The sequence below is a fragment of the Tachyglossus aculeatus genome, chromosome 13 (assembly GCF_015852505.1).
Source record: "Tachyglossus aculeatus isolate mTacAcu1 chromosome 13, mTacAcu1.pri, whole genome shotgun sequence".
Lineage (NCBI taxonomy): Eukaryota > Metazoa > Chordata > Mammalia > Monotremata > Tachyglossidae > Tachyglossus > Tachyglossus aculeatus.
In genome coordinates, this window is record NC_052078.1 from 97,285 (window position 1) to 115,194 (window position 17,910).

A 17,910-nucleotide genomic window follows, 5' to 3' on the forward strand; every position below is an offset into this window, starting at 1 on the left:
TAGATCACAGCTGTCCCCGTCCCTGCCTGTTTCCCCACCCCAAGCCCTTCCATACCCCGTCTTCTGCCACTGCCTAAGCGACAAAGAGGGACACAAGCGGAATGTGTGTGTGTGTGTGTGTGTGTGTGTGTGTGTGTCTTCGCATGCATGCCTGCAGGCTGTATCTGTGCATACGTGAGCTTGTAAGAATATGTATGGGTGTGTGTGGTGTGTGCATGTGTACATAAATACGTGTCTGGGGGGGGTGTTTAATTGCAGGGGTGCTGTTTCTGTGTATTTGTGAGTGTGCACATGCGTGTGTTTGCATATATGTATGGACATGAGTGCGTGTATGTTTGTGTATGGTATTAGTGCATAGGGGACCGGGGAAGGTTCCGACAGATGGCCAGTCGATCGGTGGAGACTGTCCCGGGAGGTTCATTCATTCATTCATTCATTCAATCGTATTTATTGAGCGCTTACTGTGTGCAGAGCACTGTACCAAGCGCTTGGGAAGTACAAGTCGGTAACATGTATTTATAGCCCACACTGTACAGAGGTTACAGCCTACACTGCCCTCTCCTGTTCCCCTCCCCATCCTGAGATATTCATTATATTTACTGAGCGTTTACTGTGTGTAGAGCACTGTACTAAGCGCTTGGAAAGTACAGTTCTGCAATAAAGACAATCTCTGCCCATAACGGGCTTACATTCTAGAAAGGGGGAGACAGACATCAAAACAAGTAAACAGGCATCGATATAAATAAATACAATGATCAGATATGTACATATATACACAAGTGTTGTGGGGCCGAGGGCGGGGGAATAGCAAAGGCAGCGAGTCCGGGCGACGCCGAGGGGGCGGGGGGAGCTGAGGAAAAGGGGGGCTTAGTCTGAGACGGGGTGGGGAGAGGCCTTCCCAGACTGAGCCCCTTTCTTCCTCTCCCCCTCGTCCCCCTCACCATCCCCCCATCTTACCTCCTTACCTTCCCCACAGCACCTGTATATATGTATATATGTTTTGTACGTATTTATTACTCTATTTATCTTACTTGTACATATCTGTTCTATTTATTTTATTTTGTTAGTGTGTTTGGTTTTGTTCTCTGTCTCCCCCTTCTAGACTGTGAGCCCGCTGTTGGGTAGGGACTGTCTCTATGTGTTACCGACTTGTACTTCCCAAGCGCTTAGTACAGTGCTCTGCACACAGTAAGCGCTCAATAAATATGATTGATTGATTGATTGATTAAAAGAACTTATTTTGTTTTGCTTCGCCGTCTGTCGCCCCACTTCTGGACTGTGAGCCCGTTGTTGGGTAGGGATTGTCTCTGTTGCCGACTTGTACTTTTCTAGCGCCTAGTACAGTGCTGTGCACACAGTAAGCGCTCAATAACCACGACTGAGTGAAAGAAGGGGGGACGTGGAGGGGCGACCTCCTGCCCCCCTAAAGCCCTGGCTTAAAGTTTTTGTCTTCCACTTTGGCGCCTTTTCCTCGGGAGAGCGGAGGGCGGAGCGGATCGGGGGCAAGGCCAGCACGGGGAGGAGCCGGCCGGACAGGGGCCGGGGCCGGGGCCGGGGCCGGGACCGGAGCCGGGGCCAGTTTGTGCCCCGCTCGGGGGGACACGAGCGAGTTAGTACAGCGCTTAGTACAGTGTTCTGCACACAGTAAGCGCTCAATAAATACGACTGATGAGAGAACGGAGCTGGAGGAGCCGGTGTGCGGGGGCCTGCCTGGTGCCGCTGGTTGCCCCACCTCAAGTACAGTCCGGGCGCAGGACAGATGCTACTGCTCCGGCCGCTGGCCGCAGGGGGAGGGCACCGATTCAGTCAGTCAGTCGTATTTATTGAGCACTTACTGTGTGCAGAGCACTGTACTAAGCGCTTGGAAAGTACTATTCAGCAGTAAAGAGAGACAGTCCTTGCCCACACAGGGCTTACTGTCTAGAAGGGGGAAGACGGACATCAAAACAAGTAAACAGGCATCAGTATAAATAAATAAAATCATTGATGCATACACATCAAAACAAGTATACAGGCATCAATATAAATAAGTAGAATTATACACATGTATAAATGCATAGGTGCTGTGGGGTGGGGAGGTGGGGGAAGAGCAAAGGGACTGAGTTGAGGTGGTGGGGACGGGAGGGGCAGCTGAGGAGAAGGGGTTAGTCTGGGAAAACCTCTTGGAGGAGGAGAGCCTTCAGTAGGGTTTTGAAGGGGGAAAAGTGATCTTTTGGATCTGCCCAGACTAAGGCCCTCCCAGACTAAGCCCCCCATTTTCCTCAGCTGCCCCCCCATCACCCCAACTCACCCACTTTGCTCTACCCCCCGCCCCACAGCACTTGTGTATATATGTACATATCTGTACTTCTATTTATTTATATTAATGCCTGTTCACTTGTTCTGATGTGTATATATACCTATAATTCTATTTATCTGTATTGATGCTATTGATGCCTGTTTACTTGTTTTGATGTCTGTCTCCTCCCTTCTAGACTGTGAGCTTATTGTGGGCAGGGATTGTCTTTGTTGCAGAATTGTACTTTACAAGTGCTTAGTACAGTGCTCTGCACAAAGTAAGCACTCAATAAATGCGATTGAATGAATGAATGAAAGGGGGGAGTAGATCAGAGACCCACCCTTCCCCCAGCACTGGTAATGCCTTCAGCACCAGGGCAGCAAGGCCTCCCCCCGACCCCCTCCACCCCTCCAATTGGAGAAAGTCCTTCCTGCCCAGAGAGTTGACTTTGTTTTTGTGTTTCTGGTCTCCTCCCTCCTCCCAAACAAGCCAGCCTGGGCTATAAATAGAGCCAGGGACGGTTCAGGTTTCAACCCGTTCCAGACGCTTCACCCTGAGTGTCCCCAGAGGTCTGCAGGTTTGCAGGGCTGCCCAACAGCATCCCCACCCCATGGGCCTCACTAGGTTCCCACTTATCCACCGCCAAGGAAACAGGATGCGTGCTGGTAATTGGAACACACGGATAATCCAGCCTGGCCAAGAGACTCTCCCTCCCTTCCCCTGCCCAGTATTTCGAGTCTTGAATGTCCCCTGCCCTTCTCTGCCAGGGGAGGAGAATCAGGGTGAGACTCTTTTCTGGGGTGAGAGATGGGGTGCAGGGTTGGAAAGCCTGCGGAGAGACATTTTGCCAAGTCCAAGGGGTTTAGGTTTTAAAGTAGCCATCTGCCCCCTACATTAGTCAGTTAAAACTGTGTGTGTGTGTGTGTGTGTGGTGTTCATATGTATTTGTGAGTGTGCACAGGCATGCATGTGCATGTATGTATGTACATGTGTGTTCTTGTATGTATGTGTATTGTTTGAATGTATAGGGGTCCGAGGTCGGAATGGGCAGATGGAGGGAGGAATGGCAAGAGAGAAGCATGTGTGGAAGGAGGGTGGGACAGCAGGACAGCAGCCATTCCTTTACTACAGGACTACCCCTTGCCGGACAGGCATCACCACATACCGTCCCCATCCCAGGTCGGAGAGCTGCGCTGTGCTAATCCTGGAATTGGGTTCGGGGGGTCTTTGCCGCCAGGGCCGGGGCACGGCGAGGTGGAGACCAGGGAGTGCATCTACTACAATGCCAACTGGGAGCTGGAGAAGACGAACCGCAGTGGGGTGGAGCGCTGTGAGGGGGAGAAGGACAAGCGTCTGCACTGCTACGCGTCCTGGAGGAACCAGTCCGGGACTATCGAGTTGGTCAAGAAGGGATGCTGGCTCGACGACTTCAACTGCTACGACAGGTGGCTTGGCTACAGCAGGGTCGGGCCTGCTGGGGAGGGGCTGGAGTTGGGGGTCACAGCAAGCGTGCCTGTCTCGGAGACCTCAGGGCCGGGATGCAGGGGTCAGCTGTGGGGCTCAGGGTGGACACAGCTGTGGAGTGACCCTCCTCCAACCGGGTCCAGCTATGGTTCTGAGGGCTGAAAGGGGCTTGGGCCATGGGGGAAGGAGAGGATTGGCAGCTGCCTGGGGGCGGTCACTGAGGGACCCCACTGATCCCTCCCCGTGCCACGGTTCAGGCAGGAGTGTGTTGCCACGGAGGAGAACCCTCAGGTCTTCTTCTGCTGCTGCGAGGGCAACTTCTGCAACCAGCAGTTCATCCACCTCCCCGAGGCCTCAGGACCCGACGGTAGGCACCTCTGGGGGTCTATGCGGTGTGGGCCGTGGGGGCAGGGGAGCCCGGGAGCCGGTCAGGGGCCTGCCCAGAGATCCTAATACCCATGTGTAGCCTGGCAGCCACTGAGCTGACCAAGTGTGGAAGGAGTATCTTCGGGCAGCGGAGAGACATTTTGCCAAGTCCAAGGGGTTTGGGTTCTAAAGTGAAAATGGTCTGTCCCAGTGGCACAACTCATTTCCCCATGTCTGAGTGTGTGCGCATGTAGGTGAGTGTGTATGTGTGTGTGTGAGCCTGTTATGTGTCTTTGTATGTGACTACGTGTGTATCTCTAGTATGCATTCTATGCTAGTATCAACACATGCTGCTCTCCCACCCTACACACACACAGACACACACACACACACACGCACGCTTGGCAGGTAAGTCTGGGGTCGGGGGGTCCTTCCAGCTGAGCCCACTGTTTGAATGGGGGAGTGGGTTTGGGGGCAGAGGGTCCTCAGCCCGTATGTCCGAGGGATGGGCCAGGCCAAGCTCAGGGACCCATTATCAACCCTCTGCCCAGAGAGCAGGATGTCTGGCTGCTCTCCTTTGCTGAACACAGAACTGGACAGAACCTTGAGGAATCATCTTGGGCAGCCCCCTGCCTCCGTGCAGGAGGGGCCACCTCAGCAGAAGAGGCAGGCTCCCAATCTCTGCTCAGGGGTCCGAGACCCCCAAACTGCTTGGGCACCCTGCCCCACAACAGCTGAGAAATTTCTCCTCCCGTCCAAGTGGCCTGAGGCCTGCTGCCCCTCCGACCCATCCCCTCCATGAAAAGTCCTCTAACCTCGCGGTTCCTCCTTCCGTGCCGGCCACAGTCACGTATGAGCCGCCCCCGCCAACACCATCGCTGCTCAGTGTCCTGGTCTACTCGCTGCTTCCCATCAGCAGCCTCTCCCTGGCCATCCTCCTAGCCTTCTGGATGTATCGACACCGCAAACCTCCTTATGGCCACGTGGACATCAATGAGGTCAGTTGGGCAGTCCTGCGTCTCCCCGAGAGCCCTGGTGTTCTGACTCCCAGCCCTGGGCTCTCTCTGTGAAGCTATTCTACCTCTCCATGAGCAGGCCTCGTCTCCCTGGTCTAGTCAACCAAAGATTTGGGTCTTGGGAGCAGCAAGGGTGGGGCTCAGCAGGACAGGAGGGAGTGGGCGAGGGACAGGAGGGAATTGCCACTGGAAAAGGGGTGGATTGCTGGAACCAGACACTATTCAGTGGGCTGCTTGGGGCCCCAGGATCCCGACTGGTGTTGGCAGAGCGGGCACCTGCAATGAAGGGTGGGGAAGGAAGCTTGACAGTATTCCCTGGCAACGCAGAGCCAAGATGGCCTTGTTCATTTGTTTCTGGCCCTTCCCCAGGACCCTGGCCCCCCACCCCCTTCACCCCTGGTGGGGCTAAAACCCCTGCAGCTGCTGGAGATCAAGGCCCGGGGACGCTTCGGCTGTGTCTGGAAGGCCCAGCTGATGAACGACTATGTGGCCGTAAAGGTGTTCCCTCTGCAGGTAGGCTCACGCCCACCCTGCCAGCCTGGTGTGGGTCACTCAATCTAGGCCCGACACCCTGCTGAGACAGGTCACTTTAGCTGCTCCTAACATTGGGACAGGTCCCTCGGCCTAGGCCCTGTGCCTGGCCCAGATGGGTCCCTCGGCCTAGACTCTGTACCCAGTCCGGATGGGTCCCTCAGCCTAGACCCTGTGCCCGGCCTCTACGGGTCCCTCGACTAGTGGGATGGGTCACTTGAGTTGTTCCCAGCATCTGGTCAAGATGTGTTCCTCGTGCTGGCCCCGTCCCCAATCTCCCCGATATGACTGATTCTCACCCTTCTCTGAGCAACTCGGGCCTGCCATGCTCCCCGTGCCACCCTGACCCCAGCTGGCAATCTCCCCGAGACCACAACACCGCTCTCGCTGGGCTCCCTGGTCCACTGGAAACTTCCTGAGGCCGCCTTCTGTGCCAGACTTTGGGAGAGGGATTCCCCCACCTCCCCGCCATGCCAGCGGGAATCGACCTAGGGCAGGGGCCCCAGGGATGTGGGGCTGGAGGCGTTCTGAAGGCCCTGTGACATACTGGCCACCCACAGGACAAGCAGTCATGGCAGAGTGAGCGCGAGATCTTCAACACGCCAGGCATGAAACACGAGAATCTCCTGCAGTTCATCGCGGCCGAGAAGCGCGGCTCCAACTTGGAAGTGGAGCTGTGGCTCATCACGGCTTTCCATGACAAGGTGAGCACCCTCATCCCTCTTAGTGTTCTCTCTAGTGCCCTGGTGCCACTCCCTCTATTACCTTTAGAGCGCCCTTTTTAATGCCTCCCATTGACACCCTTTTTAGTGCCCCCATTGTCACCCCCCTAGTTATCCCTGTTAGCACCCTTTCTAATACTCCCATAAGCATACCAGTCCCTTTCCGGGTGCTCCCCTGAAAGCACTCCCTGTTTAATATTAATGCTGTTAGCACCCCTCAGCCCTGTTAGCATTCCCTGCATTTCCCCTGTGCCTCTACATCACCCTCCACCGTGCCTCCCACATGTGCCCCTCCATGAGGGAGACCAGGCCTCAGTATAAGGTGGGCAGCCTAACGAGGGCTCTCCATATTGTTCACGCATTTTGGGCAGGAAAACACTAAGTGGCCATGGCTGGCAACCAGGCCCCCATTGCCCATGTGATTAAAATGAATTCATACCAGCTCCTGGGTTTTGAAGTCAATCGATCAATCATGCAATCAATCAGTAGTATTTACTGAACACCTGTCATATGCAGAGAGCTGTATTGAGCGCCTTCCTTGTGCAAAGGGACTGTTCTGGCCATCCTGTACAGTGCTCTTGGGAGCTCACAGCAGGATTAATAGGCAGACATCAGCATCATTTACGGCTGGGAGGAAGGAGGAAAGTGGACAGCTGCATGAGCTTGTGCTCAAACAGGAGGGGAGGAGCAAGCAGTGCTATGGGTGGGTGTGAGGGTGCCAGTGCTTGGGGGAGGGGGCCTGGGTGGTGTCTGCAGCCCCCCACCCGGTTTGGGGTCAGCGGCTGAGCGTGTGCTGCCCTCCGCACTCCCCCCCCCCCCCCCCCCCCCCGCCAGGGCTCCCTGACCGACTACCTGAAGGGAAACCTGGTGAGCTGGAACGAGCTGTGCCACGTGGCAGAGACCATGGCCCGGGGGCTCTCCTACCTGCACGAGGACGTGCCCTGGTGCAGGGGGGAGGGACACAAACCTGCCATCGCCCACAGGTATGGCTGCCGGCGGGAAGTGGGGGCTGGGGAAGCTCATCTAAGGCCGGCGGTGCAGGGGGGTTACCAGGGATGGGTTGGCGGAGGATGGAGGAGACAGATGGGGTAGGGTGAGAAGATGGAGGAGGGATGGAGGCGAGGAGAGAGGAGGGTATAGGTAGGGAGTTGGGAGAGGCCCCTGAAAGATAGGAACCTAGCTGGATGGTGAGGTCCAGCAGTTTCCCCCAACCCCAGGAGTCGTCAAGCGATGCCCAGCCCTGGGATCATGATCCTCGCATTTGGGGAAATTTGGCTCAGGTTGAGCCAGGGAAGGGTCCTGGGAGAATGGGAGAGCAGGGAGGGCTCGAGGGAAAGTGGGGAGGACGTGGAGGAGGGAAGGAGGAGGTGGAGGATGAGGTGGGGCAAGGATGCCATGTTCCGACACAGGGATGTACAAGCAACACCCCTCCTTTTCCCCCATGCCTCCTCACACATCCCTGTTGTCCCTTGTCCCCAGCCCCCCGGGCCCACCCCCAACCATCCCTCTGGAATGCCAGACAGATGACAAGCTGGTGCCAGGGGGTGGGTGAAGCCAGCGCTGCCTGGACTGACAGTGCCCTCTAGTGCAGCTCTACACCTCTGCACCATCCTGGGCCCAGCCAAGGAGAGAGGCTCACTGGGATTGGTTGGGACTTGCAGGAAGCTGGCTCCCGAGGTTCCCTGTCGATCATTCAATCCATCAATCACTTGTATTTATTTGGCGTTTAGTGTGTGTAGAAAGCTATACTGAGCACTTGGGAGAGTACAGTATAACAGAGTTAGTAGACAACTTCTCTGCCCACAAGGAACTTACCCCACCTGATGTTCATGGGGCCACGGACTTGACCAGATCCTTTTTTATGGTATCTGTTAAGTGCTTACTATGAACCAGGCATTGTACTAGGCAACCTGGTAGTTCAAGCTAATCAGGCAGCGTGGTCCAGCGGATACAGCATGGGCCCGAGAGTCAGAAGGACCTAGGTTCTAATCTCGGCTCTGCCACTTGCCTGTTGTGTGACCCTGGTCTAGTCGCTTCACTTTTCTGTGCCTCAGTTACCTCATCTGTAAAATGGGGGTAAAAATTGAGCCCCATGTGGGACAGGGACTGTGTCCAACCTGATTTCCTTGTATCTACCCCAGTGCTTAGAACAGTGCCTGGCACATAGCAAGCGCTTAATAAATGCAACTAACAACAACAATCCATGTCTCACCTGGGGCTTGCAGCAGCTGGGTTGAAGCAAAGGGACTGGGGACTGCAGACCACATTTAGATTCCTTCTGCTCCAGTTTGGTGGACCAGTCTGGGGGGATGTGGTGAAGGAGTCAGTCTGGTCTGGCCATATCCCAAGCAGCTCCTCTTCCCACCACCCACAGGGATTTCAAGAGTAAGAACGTGTTGCTGAAGAATGATTTGACTGCTGTCCTGGCTGACTTTGGACTGGCTGTGAGGTTTGAGCCCGGGAAGCCCCCCGGAGACACCCACGGACAGGTGAGGAGCAAAGATGGGCCTCCCAGATGGCCCCCATAACTGCCCCTGGAGTCAGGATTTCCCAGCCCTGGCTCAGTGTCTGGCCTGAGGATGACCCACAGCCGATCCCGGCGCGAGCCCCTACTCTCCTGTCCTCACACTCTGCTGTCTGTGGAAGGTGCCTGTGGGGCCCAGGCACCCGCAGGTGTGGCCCTGGGTGCTGCTGGGCAGCGGGGGGGCCAAGCAGCAGAGCAGGGCATGGGGGGCAAGGTAGGAGCAGGTGCCCGGCCATGGGGAGCCTCCGCATTGACCCCATCTGTGCTTGCTTTGGTCAGGTGGGGACACGGAGGTACATGGCACCCGAGGTGCTGGAGGGGGCCATCAACTTCCAGCGCGATGCCTTCCTGCGGATCGACATGTACGCTGTTGGCCTGGTGCTGTGGGAACTCGTGTCCAGGTGCACGGCTGCTGACGGTGAGTCTCAGCCCTATGCCTGGGTTTAGATAAGGCCAAGCAATGTTGCCCCTGGGACGGGGCTCCTGACCCGGGGCGGGTGAGGGTGGCGGGCTGGGGCCGGGGCCAGGCTTGGCAGTCTTTCGGAGTGGGTCAGGGCACACCATGCAGCTTGGTCACTGTCGGTTGGCACTGAGGGTCTGGAAATGGGTCTCTTACTGGCAACTGAAGGCCAGCCCCTCCAGAAAACTTGCCCTAGTTCCAAGCAGCTGGTACCAGCCGCGATCCACTGCTCCCTTCGGGCTCCCTCCTGCCGTGGCTGTGTCCATTCGTCCGTCTGTCCGTCCATCTGTCCATCCATGTTTCTGAGTGGATGGAGCCTGTCTGTGCATCGGCCACCTCCCCATCACTCTCAGAGCCTCATTCACTGCCGGCTCGGGGTAGCCGGGGCTGGGGCACACTGGCTCCACCCAGGCCCACCCACTGCCCCTCCCACCGTGACTTGGGGCTGCTCTTTCCCCACTGCACCAGGCCCAGTGGGTGAGTACCTGCTGCCCTTTGAAGAGGAGATTGGACAGCACCCAACCCTGGAGGACCTGCAGGAGGTGGTCGTGCACAAGAAGATGCGTCCAGCCTTCAAGGGACACTGGCTCAAACACCCGGTGAGTCCCCTCCCTACCCAAAACACCAGGCCTGGGGGAGTGAGCGGAGGTGATGGGGTAGAGGGATGGGGGGGGAGTGGTCCTGCCCTAGACCTCCACCCCCAGCCACTGGGATCAATCTAACTCTACTAAGGCCCCGTAGAGAAAGTCTGTGTTTCGGAAAAACTAGCTGAGGAACCTGCCCCATCTCCGCCCTCCACAGAGGCCCCCAACCAGCAGGCTCTCGGGGTCTCTGCCCGAGAGACTGACCATCCTCTGTTCTGACCAGTCCTGCAGTGGAGGGGGGAGAAGTGTGGAGGTGACCGGTTCTAGATCCAGGGCAGAGAGGGCAGGGTGGAGCCCCATCTCAATGCTGTGTGCTCAGACCTACGCATACAATCACTAATCAATAACCTCAGTCAAGGGTTTCATATAGAAAAATGATCACTATCCAGTAACCTCAATCAAGGGAGAAGCAGCATGGCTCGGTGGAAAAGAGCATGGGCTTTGGAGTCCGAGGTCATGGGTTCAAATCCCGGCCCTGCCAATTGTCACCTGTGTGACTTTGGGCAAGTCACTTAACTTCTCTGTGCCTCAGTTATCTCATCTGTAAAATGGGGATTAAAACTGTGAGCCCCCCGTAGGACAACCTGATCACCTTGTAACCTCCCAGGCGCTTAGAACAGTGCTTTGCACATAGTAAGTGCTTAACAAATACCATCATTATTATCCAATCACTGATCAGTAACCTTGATCAGTGGCCACACATCCAGCCACTACTCAGTAACCGCAATCAAGGGGGCCTCCCATCCGATCACTAGTTGAAAATCTCAACCAAGGGCTATCTGTCGGATTACGAGTCAAGCAGAGAGAAGCAGCGTGACCTAGGGGAAAGGGCCTGGACCTGGGAGTCTGAGGGCCTGGTTTCTAATCCTGGCTCCACCACACCTGTTGTGTGACTTTGGGAGAATCACTTGACTTCTCTGGGCCGCAGTTCCCTCATCTGCAAAGTGGAGACTCAAAGCCTGTTCTCCAGTCTATTTAGACTGTGAGCCCCATGTGGGGACTAATTATCTTATATCTACCCTGGCACTTACTACAGTGTTTGGCGAATGGTAAGAGCTTAACAAGTACCACAATTATTATTGCTGTCGTTATTAATCTGGACCAGGGGCCTGCCAAGAGCCATGCACAACATTGGCTGCTGGGAGAAGGTCTGACTGTCCAAATAGGAATGACTTCGGGGCTCAGAGGAGGAGGACAGGAAGAGAGGAGGACAGTCACATAGTGGGGCAGGAAGCAGTCCTGGGTCAAGGAGCCTGAAAAGAGCCTGGGTAGGGGCCGCCCCGGGAGGGGGAGAGGCCGAGTCAGCACTGGCCATCTGTGCCGCAGCAAATCCCCCAGGTTGGGGGCTCCCCCGGCAAGCGCAGCAGGGGCCCCGGCTGAGGGTCTGGGGCCTTGTGTTCTCGGGCAGGGCCTGGCCCAGCTGTGCGTGACGATAGAGGAGTGCTGGGATCACGACGCCGAGGCCCGCCTCTCAGCCGGCTGTGTGGAAGAGCGCATCGCCCAAATCCGCAGATCCGTCCACGGCCCCACCTCGGACTGCCTGGTCTCCATAGTCACCTCCGTCACCAATGTGGACTTACCGGCCAAAGAGTCCAGCATCTGAGCCCGGACCCGGGGCCCAAAGGCGAGACCGGATGACCCGACCCCAAGCCCGACGAATCCATGAATGCAGCTGCTATTTCACCTCGACGTTTTGGTCACTGTCGTCAGGGATGATGGTGATGACGACGATGATGATGGTGGTGATGATGATAGTGGGTTTTATTGTGGGGTTGGGTTGCTTTTTACCAGCACATTTCTCTACTGTACTGGACACAACGGACATCTCCTCGAGTTCCCGGGTGCTGTCCATGATGGTGGAAACGGCGGGGGCTCGGTACCTCAGAACCTCGACGGCCCTATGTTTCCCTGGCCGCCCAGCGGGCGGCTTCTGCCCTCTGCACAGAACCCCTGGGAACGAGGAAAACGCCTCTCCTGGTGGAACGCGGGCTTCCGCAAACTCCCAAGGGGTCATTCGAGACTATTTTGTAGGGTCACACCTGCCCCAGGAACAACACCTCCCTCACCAGCTCTCCCTTGGGCCTTTCCCCTGGGCTCTCCACCCACTCCCCTCCCAATTTTCCCTGCAGCCTCCCTCACCCGACTCTCCCGGGGCGTCTTCCTCCCCGGGCTGTTCTTCCCCTGCCTCTCCTCCTGACTGGTCCCCATCCCTCTCCTCTCCCCTCCCCTCCACCAGCTTCCTCATCCTTTCTTTCCCCTTCTTCCCAACAGCCTTCTATCCCGATTGGCCTCCGCAGCTCTCTTCCCATCCCATCCTCTTCCAAGACTGGACCTTTGGAAGCAGCAGGCTTCTCTCACAGATCCAGCACGTGTTCTGGATCACAGACCACAGGGATCAGGGGACTGAGGGGACTGGGCCCAGCCAGGGCAGTCGGTGCTGGGTGGGAGGGGCCCAAGTATCTGGGGTGGGGGCATTTGGACTTGGCAGCATTTGGACAAATATCGCTGTTCTGACACTAACTTCTCAGGTAACCAGTGCCCGGGGTGGTGGCGGTTCAGGGGTGGAGGGTACAGCTCTGGGGCGGAGCAGTGGCACCCCCAGGAAGGGGGAGCAGGTGAGCCTGGCCCCCTTCGGCCCCCCCGTGGATCAGACTGGTGGTGGGGGAGCAGGAAAGATGGACAATTTGAACCACAGTCCCATTGTCCACCCGAGGAGGGGTGAAGTGAGGGTGGGACAACCGGGAATGTTGGCTTGCGGCAGGAACGGTTCTAGGCCGCCAGGCCGTCCTAAGTGGGAATGAGAGGAAGTGTGCGGAATGCTCTCCTGGGCGGAGGGGGTGCCCGCCCTAGGTCCTGGGGCTTCTGGTCCAGCTAGACGTTGAGTGGGGTGACCCCAACCATGGCACTCCCAGCCCCGTTTCTCCCTGCCCCTGGATAAAGCTGGATCTTACTGTGGTGCATCCTGGGAGAGCTGCCCCTCTCTGCACCCTCTGCTCACCCTGGGCAGGGAATGTTTTCGATGCTGCTGATTCAACATCTAGATATTTTTTTAATTTGTGACACATGCAATGTTTTTAGAAAAAGAAAACAGCTCCGTGGCTTCCGAGGTTTAAGCTGAAAAGAAAAAAAAATTTAAACTTCACGACCACAGATCACCTCAAAACCAGAAATACCTCAGACTTTTCTACTTGTATGAGTTTATTATCTATTTTGTTAGTTGTGTTGTCTTGTAGTGAGTATATTTTAACGTCAGTTGGATTTTACGACCAGGGAGTTTTAAAAAAAGAAAAAAATGGAAAAAAAAAGCTGTGGACTGTTAGGAAGTGCTGTAGGTGGCATGTTGGTTGGGTGGTGTGACACAGTGACACCAGGACGCTTGTATCCGGGTGCAGGGGCCGGGTTTGTTGGGTGACAAGACTCGTGATGTCATGTTGAGTCGTGTCATGATGTGACTCACCCCTAGCCCAAAGACGGCTCTGGCTCCCGCTGGGTGTGGAGATGGGGGTCGGGGAAGTGGTGTCTGGATCAGTGTCCCGGTGGCCAGTCGGCACTGTCTGCTGGGACTCCCATCCAAACGTGCACATTTGTGCTCTCCCTGGTGAGCAGCAGCCGGCCCAAAAAGCAAGGTGGGGGTGGGGGGGGTACCTGGGTTTGCACAAGTGGAGGTGTGGATGGATGCAGGGGTGGCACTTCCCAACAGCCCCACAGCATGGGCAGTGGGGCAGGCAAGGGGACTGCAGCTCTCCCTCCCCAACTGGAATTTCAGAAGCTGCCTCAGCCATCCCCAGCTGGGCCAGATCCCTGTCACTGCCTCTGTGTCCCTTCTTTCCCAAAACGCAGCCAGAACTCCTGGGCCCCATTGGCTGAAACCATCCGGTGGCCATGGCATCTGCCGGAAACCCACTAATGAAGCTGGGGGCCCCTTGCCTGTCTCCCCCAAAGTGCCGGCTGACTGATGTAGTGAGAAGCTACTCTGCTTCCATCCTTGTGGCAGTGGTGTGCAAGAGCACCGTGGCTCCTGAAACTGGTTTCTTTGGGAAGCTTCAGTGTTTGTTCAAAGTGCCAAAGGGGCACAACCCCAACTTGGCCAAATCATGTCAGGCCATGCCTCCTCTCCAGCAGTATTCCCTCAGGCAACAAGTGAGCAGGCAGTATACACCTGTCCTCTGCCTCAAAGCTGGGCCCAGGGGGAGAGTGGACATCTGTCCTTGTGCATCTGAGGCAGGAAGGACCGGGGTCCTGTTGGACGTGACCCAGAGCTGATGGGGAGTCAGAGGGCTGGGATTAAGACTGCCTTGTCTGAGAGGTGGGTGCTTTGGCCAGTGGGGCTCTCCGGTCTGGGGTGGCCTGAGGGCAACAAGCCAGCTTTAGACATCGGAGGAAATTGAAATCTAATTAACCATGAAATTGAGCATTCAGAGGCCCGCGGTTGCCCTGATTGACCGGTGACCAGGACCATTGTGGTTTTAGATTTCATTCTCAGGTCACTGACCGAGAGACTGGAGTGAACTGTCAGTAAATGGAAAGACAACTCACCCAGGGTGGGAGCAGGGACCAGGTTTCCCTCCTCAGGTCTGTCATCAAGATCCAGTTGTTTCCTTTGCTGCTTCCCAACTCCCACCCCCCAACACCCAGTCATCTGGACATCATGCATGTGATGGTTTCAAAGCTTCCCTGGAGGTTCTGGATTCGCTGGTTGTTGAGTGATGAATTCGGAATTGTAGGTTTGGCCCTGGATCACCCAAAGCGAGCTGACAATATGGGGCATGAGGAGAGAGAGAAAGAGAGAGTATGTGTGTGTCTGCCTGCTGTCTTGTAGGGGGTGGGAGAGATGCATGTGAGTGAGTCCATGTGCACAGCTCTCCGTACACTGTGTGTTGTGTGAGTGAGGGGCGTGGGACGTGGTGCTGACAGTGGTGGAGGTGTGGTAGCTACACTATGACTGCTGCTCCAACATAGGGGCCAAGTGGTTGGGCTGGCAAGGAGCCCAAACTCTGAATGGTTGAGGGGTTGGGAATGTTGTCCCGTCCCACTCTTTGCCAAGCAGGAGGCGCTATAGTGGAGCAAAGGCCCCTCATGCTGTCCTTACAGGATCTGTGTGCGTGTGCGTGTGCGGGTGTGTGCACATTTGTGCGGGTGTGTATATAGTTCATTATGTAAACTAGCCAGAATGGATCACCGTGCGAAGATTGTTTTATACCACAGATTATTTTTGTAAACCTGCAGCAAATCCCCAGAGAAGGTTTTTGTGTTGTTTTTTTTTGTCAGGCCACACGCAGGACAACTGGGGGTGCAGTAGTGCATGGCACAGAGCCAACCCAGAGCCACGCTGAGTCCCTCGGGTTGCAAGGTGGCAGTGCCCATGGCAGGAAGGAGCTGCCCAGCCCTTTCTTGGGACAGATTATTTTCCTGTGGACTTGCGATGGCTGGCTGAGCCTGGTGCTAGCAGGGGCATGCAGGGGCACAGGGCAAGTCAGACGTGGGAAGACAGAGAGTTTCCAATTTAGAGTCAAGAAAGCAGCTGTATCAACTGGGCTGAGCCACCCAGGAAGCAGAATGAGCCAGGGGTGGCAGGCTGACCCCCTGGAACCCCAATCCCATGGCCTCTTCCTGGGTCAGGGCCCAGAGAGCCTAGCGAGAGGGAGACAGGTGAAGCAATGCAGCTTTTCTTGTTTCACCCTCTTTGGTGGCCAGACTGAAAGGGGTTGCCAACTTGTACTTCCCAAGCGCTTAGTACAGTGCTCTGCACACAGTAAGCGCTCAATAAATATGATTGATTGATTGATTGATTGATTGACCCAAGCCTGGAGGACTAGGGGGCCTGGAGGATCGGGGGCCTGGGGAATCCCACATTAAAACCAACACCACAAGGATATCTCAGTCTGGCCTGAGGCCCCCAGGTGTCCCACCACTCTGGCCAGGGTTGAGGGGGTGGTGACTTCTGGTATGGGGAGAGGTAAGGGCCATACTGTTGGACAATGAAGTAGCGGGCCAGTCTGTGCCTGCCCTCCTGCCATCCTCCCCACCCCATTTCCGATGTAAATGGCTCTCATCTCCATCCAGCCCCCAATCCTGGATTCAAATTCGGCCGTGCCTTTGAGATTTTTCTTTCCATACAAAAGCAATGGCAGCAAGTCTATTCTGTTGGTCTTTTCTGACTCCAATCCAGGCAAAATACAATCTCACTTCCCTCCCCCCATCTCTGCCTCTGTCTCCCCTTTTGGCTTCCTGCTCTTAATTACTGGATGCAGTTGATGAGCCAGGTATTTTACGAACCAATTACCTCAGACCTCCCTCTCGTGTGACAGTATTAGCCCCGGCTCCTCCTCACAGACACCCTTCTGTGGAACCCACCCCCACGCAGAATCCCTGCCCCTGTTCACCTCATTGCTGTTTCAAGGTGGACAGTGACCCCATACCCTTCAAGGTTCCTGGGAGATGAGGAAGGCCAGATCTGTGAAGGGATTTCTGAGCTCTTGGGGGTTCCCTGGTCTCAGAATTTTGGAGGAGGCCAGAGATGGGGGTAAGCAGGCCCACCTGTCGCTTGGGGGCTGGGGGGGTGGGCATCATTGTGACAAGTCTCTGGGGATGATGTCAAAGCTGTAAACATTCCTCTTTAGCATTGCAGGAAACTACCAGGCCCTGGAAAACCATCTTGCTCCTTGTCTGCTGGTCATTCCCAAAGTTCCCAGGCCCAGGCCCCAAACGGCCACTCTTATCTCCAATCTGGCCCCAGTTTGAAGGTGATGGGATGGGGAGGCTGCAATTCTGGTCCTTGAGAAAACTTCTTGGACCTGAAGTGCATCAGTGGCTAAAGACCAGCCTTAAATAACCCCAGGGACGGGGGTCACATAGTCCAGGTGACCAAGTGACTGGGGGCAGGGGGACGGCACCCAGGTGATGGAGCATCAGCAGTGGACAGATGGGTGGTGAATGGCAGGACAATAATCCATCTTCATTTATTTAGTAGATCTCGGTGTCCTGGCGTGCGGAGGCAAAGTGGGGAAGTCCCGATGGGTTTTCTTCGGTAAATCTTTTTGGAAGTATTAATCCCCCCCGGGAGGGAGGGGAGTGTTTGTAAAGCCAGTGGCTTTGTGTTTTATTTTGTGGAACTTGATAGAGATGCGAAGCAAAACATTTGGTACTGCAGAACCAAGCGAGGGCCTCAGCGACTGTGGACTCGGTCGCATCCTATGGGCTGTCATTTGGTCCCTTAAATCCACCCGATGCCATCCCAGAACACTGTGGAGCATCTGCTCTTTGACCTGTTGCCCGGTTTGCGTTGACTTTCATAGGCACGGTGGTTCCAAGCCCCGCCTGGAGTCAACAAGCTCCCGAGGAGAGAGCCCTAGGGAAACCCATTTGTTTCACCAGTTCTTTTCTAGACTGTTCTGTATTTAAGAGAAAGATGTGTTCTGAGAGTCCCAAGATGTGTCTAGCATAGTAAGGTGTGTGTCCGTCGATTCTAGGAAGCATAACTGAATCTCATTATGCTGTTTTACTCCACTTGTGTGTGAAGAGTCCAGTCTGCTGTACCCCAACTTGACAGGGACCTGTTTTCCTCAGGATTCCCTGTTTGAATGGCCCAGAACCTCTGAGGATGAGATCAATTGCCAGCTGCAGAACTGAGCTCGCCCCGGACACCTGCCCCATTAGGGGCAGAAACAGCTCCTTGGTCCCCTTTAAGTCGAGGACTGTTTGTCTGCCAGGACGTGTGAAATGTAAATGTGGTTGGGTATATTTCACTCTTGTAGCTATAAAATGCAAAATTTTGTAGAGCAGAGATAGCTTGTACTACTGAGTTAACAGAAGTTATACTAAAGTTCCCTGTTACAGAAGAAAAAAGTCTACAGAGTTAATCTTGTTGCTGTTTCCCCTTTTGGATTGAAAAGTGTGCTGTGTACA

General features: G+C 55.4%; 1 protein-coding gene across 1 annotated transcript in view; it reads left to right on the plus strand.

Annotated features, from left to right (window-relative positions):
- The window catches only part of ACVR2B (activin A receptor type 2B), a 31,889-nt gene extending 19,416 nt beyond the window's left edge, over nt 1-12,473 (plus strand). Inside the window, exons 2-11 of the mRNA XM_038755709.1 lie at nt 3,516-3,723; nt 4,000-4,109; nt 4,955-5,106; nt 5,494-5,637; nt 6,216-6,359; nt 7,212-7,360; nt 8,752-8,866; nt 9,181-9,319; nt 9,830-9,960; nt 11,414-12,473. Coding sequence (XP_038611637.1) covers nt 3,516-3,723; nt 4,000-4,109; nt 4,955-5,106; nt 5,494-5,637; nt 6,216-6,359; nt 7,212-7,360; nt 8,752-8,866; nt 9,181-9,319; nt 9,830-9,960; nt 11,414-11,608 — 1,487 coding nt within the window. The 3' untranslated portion in view covers nt 11,609-12,473. The remainder of the gene's footprint in view (nt 1-3,515; nt 3,724-3,999; nt 4,110-4,954; nt 5,107-5,493; nt 5,638-6,215; nt 6,360-7,211; nt 7,361-8,751; nt 8,867-9,180; nt 9,320-9,829; nt 9,961-11,413) is intronic.
- The last annotated feature ends 5,437 nt before the right edge of the window (nt 12,474-17,910 follow it).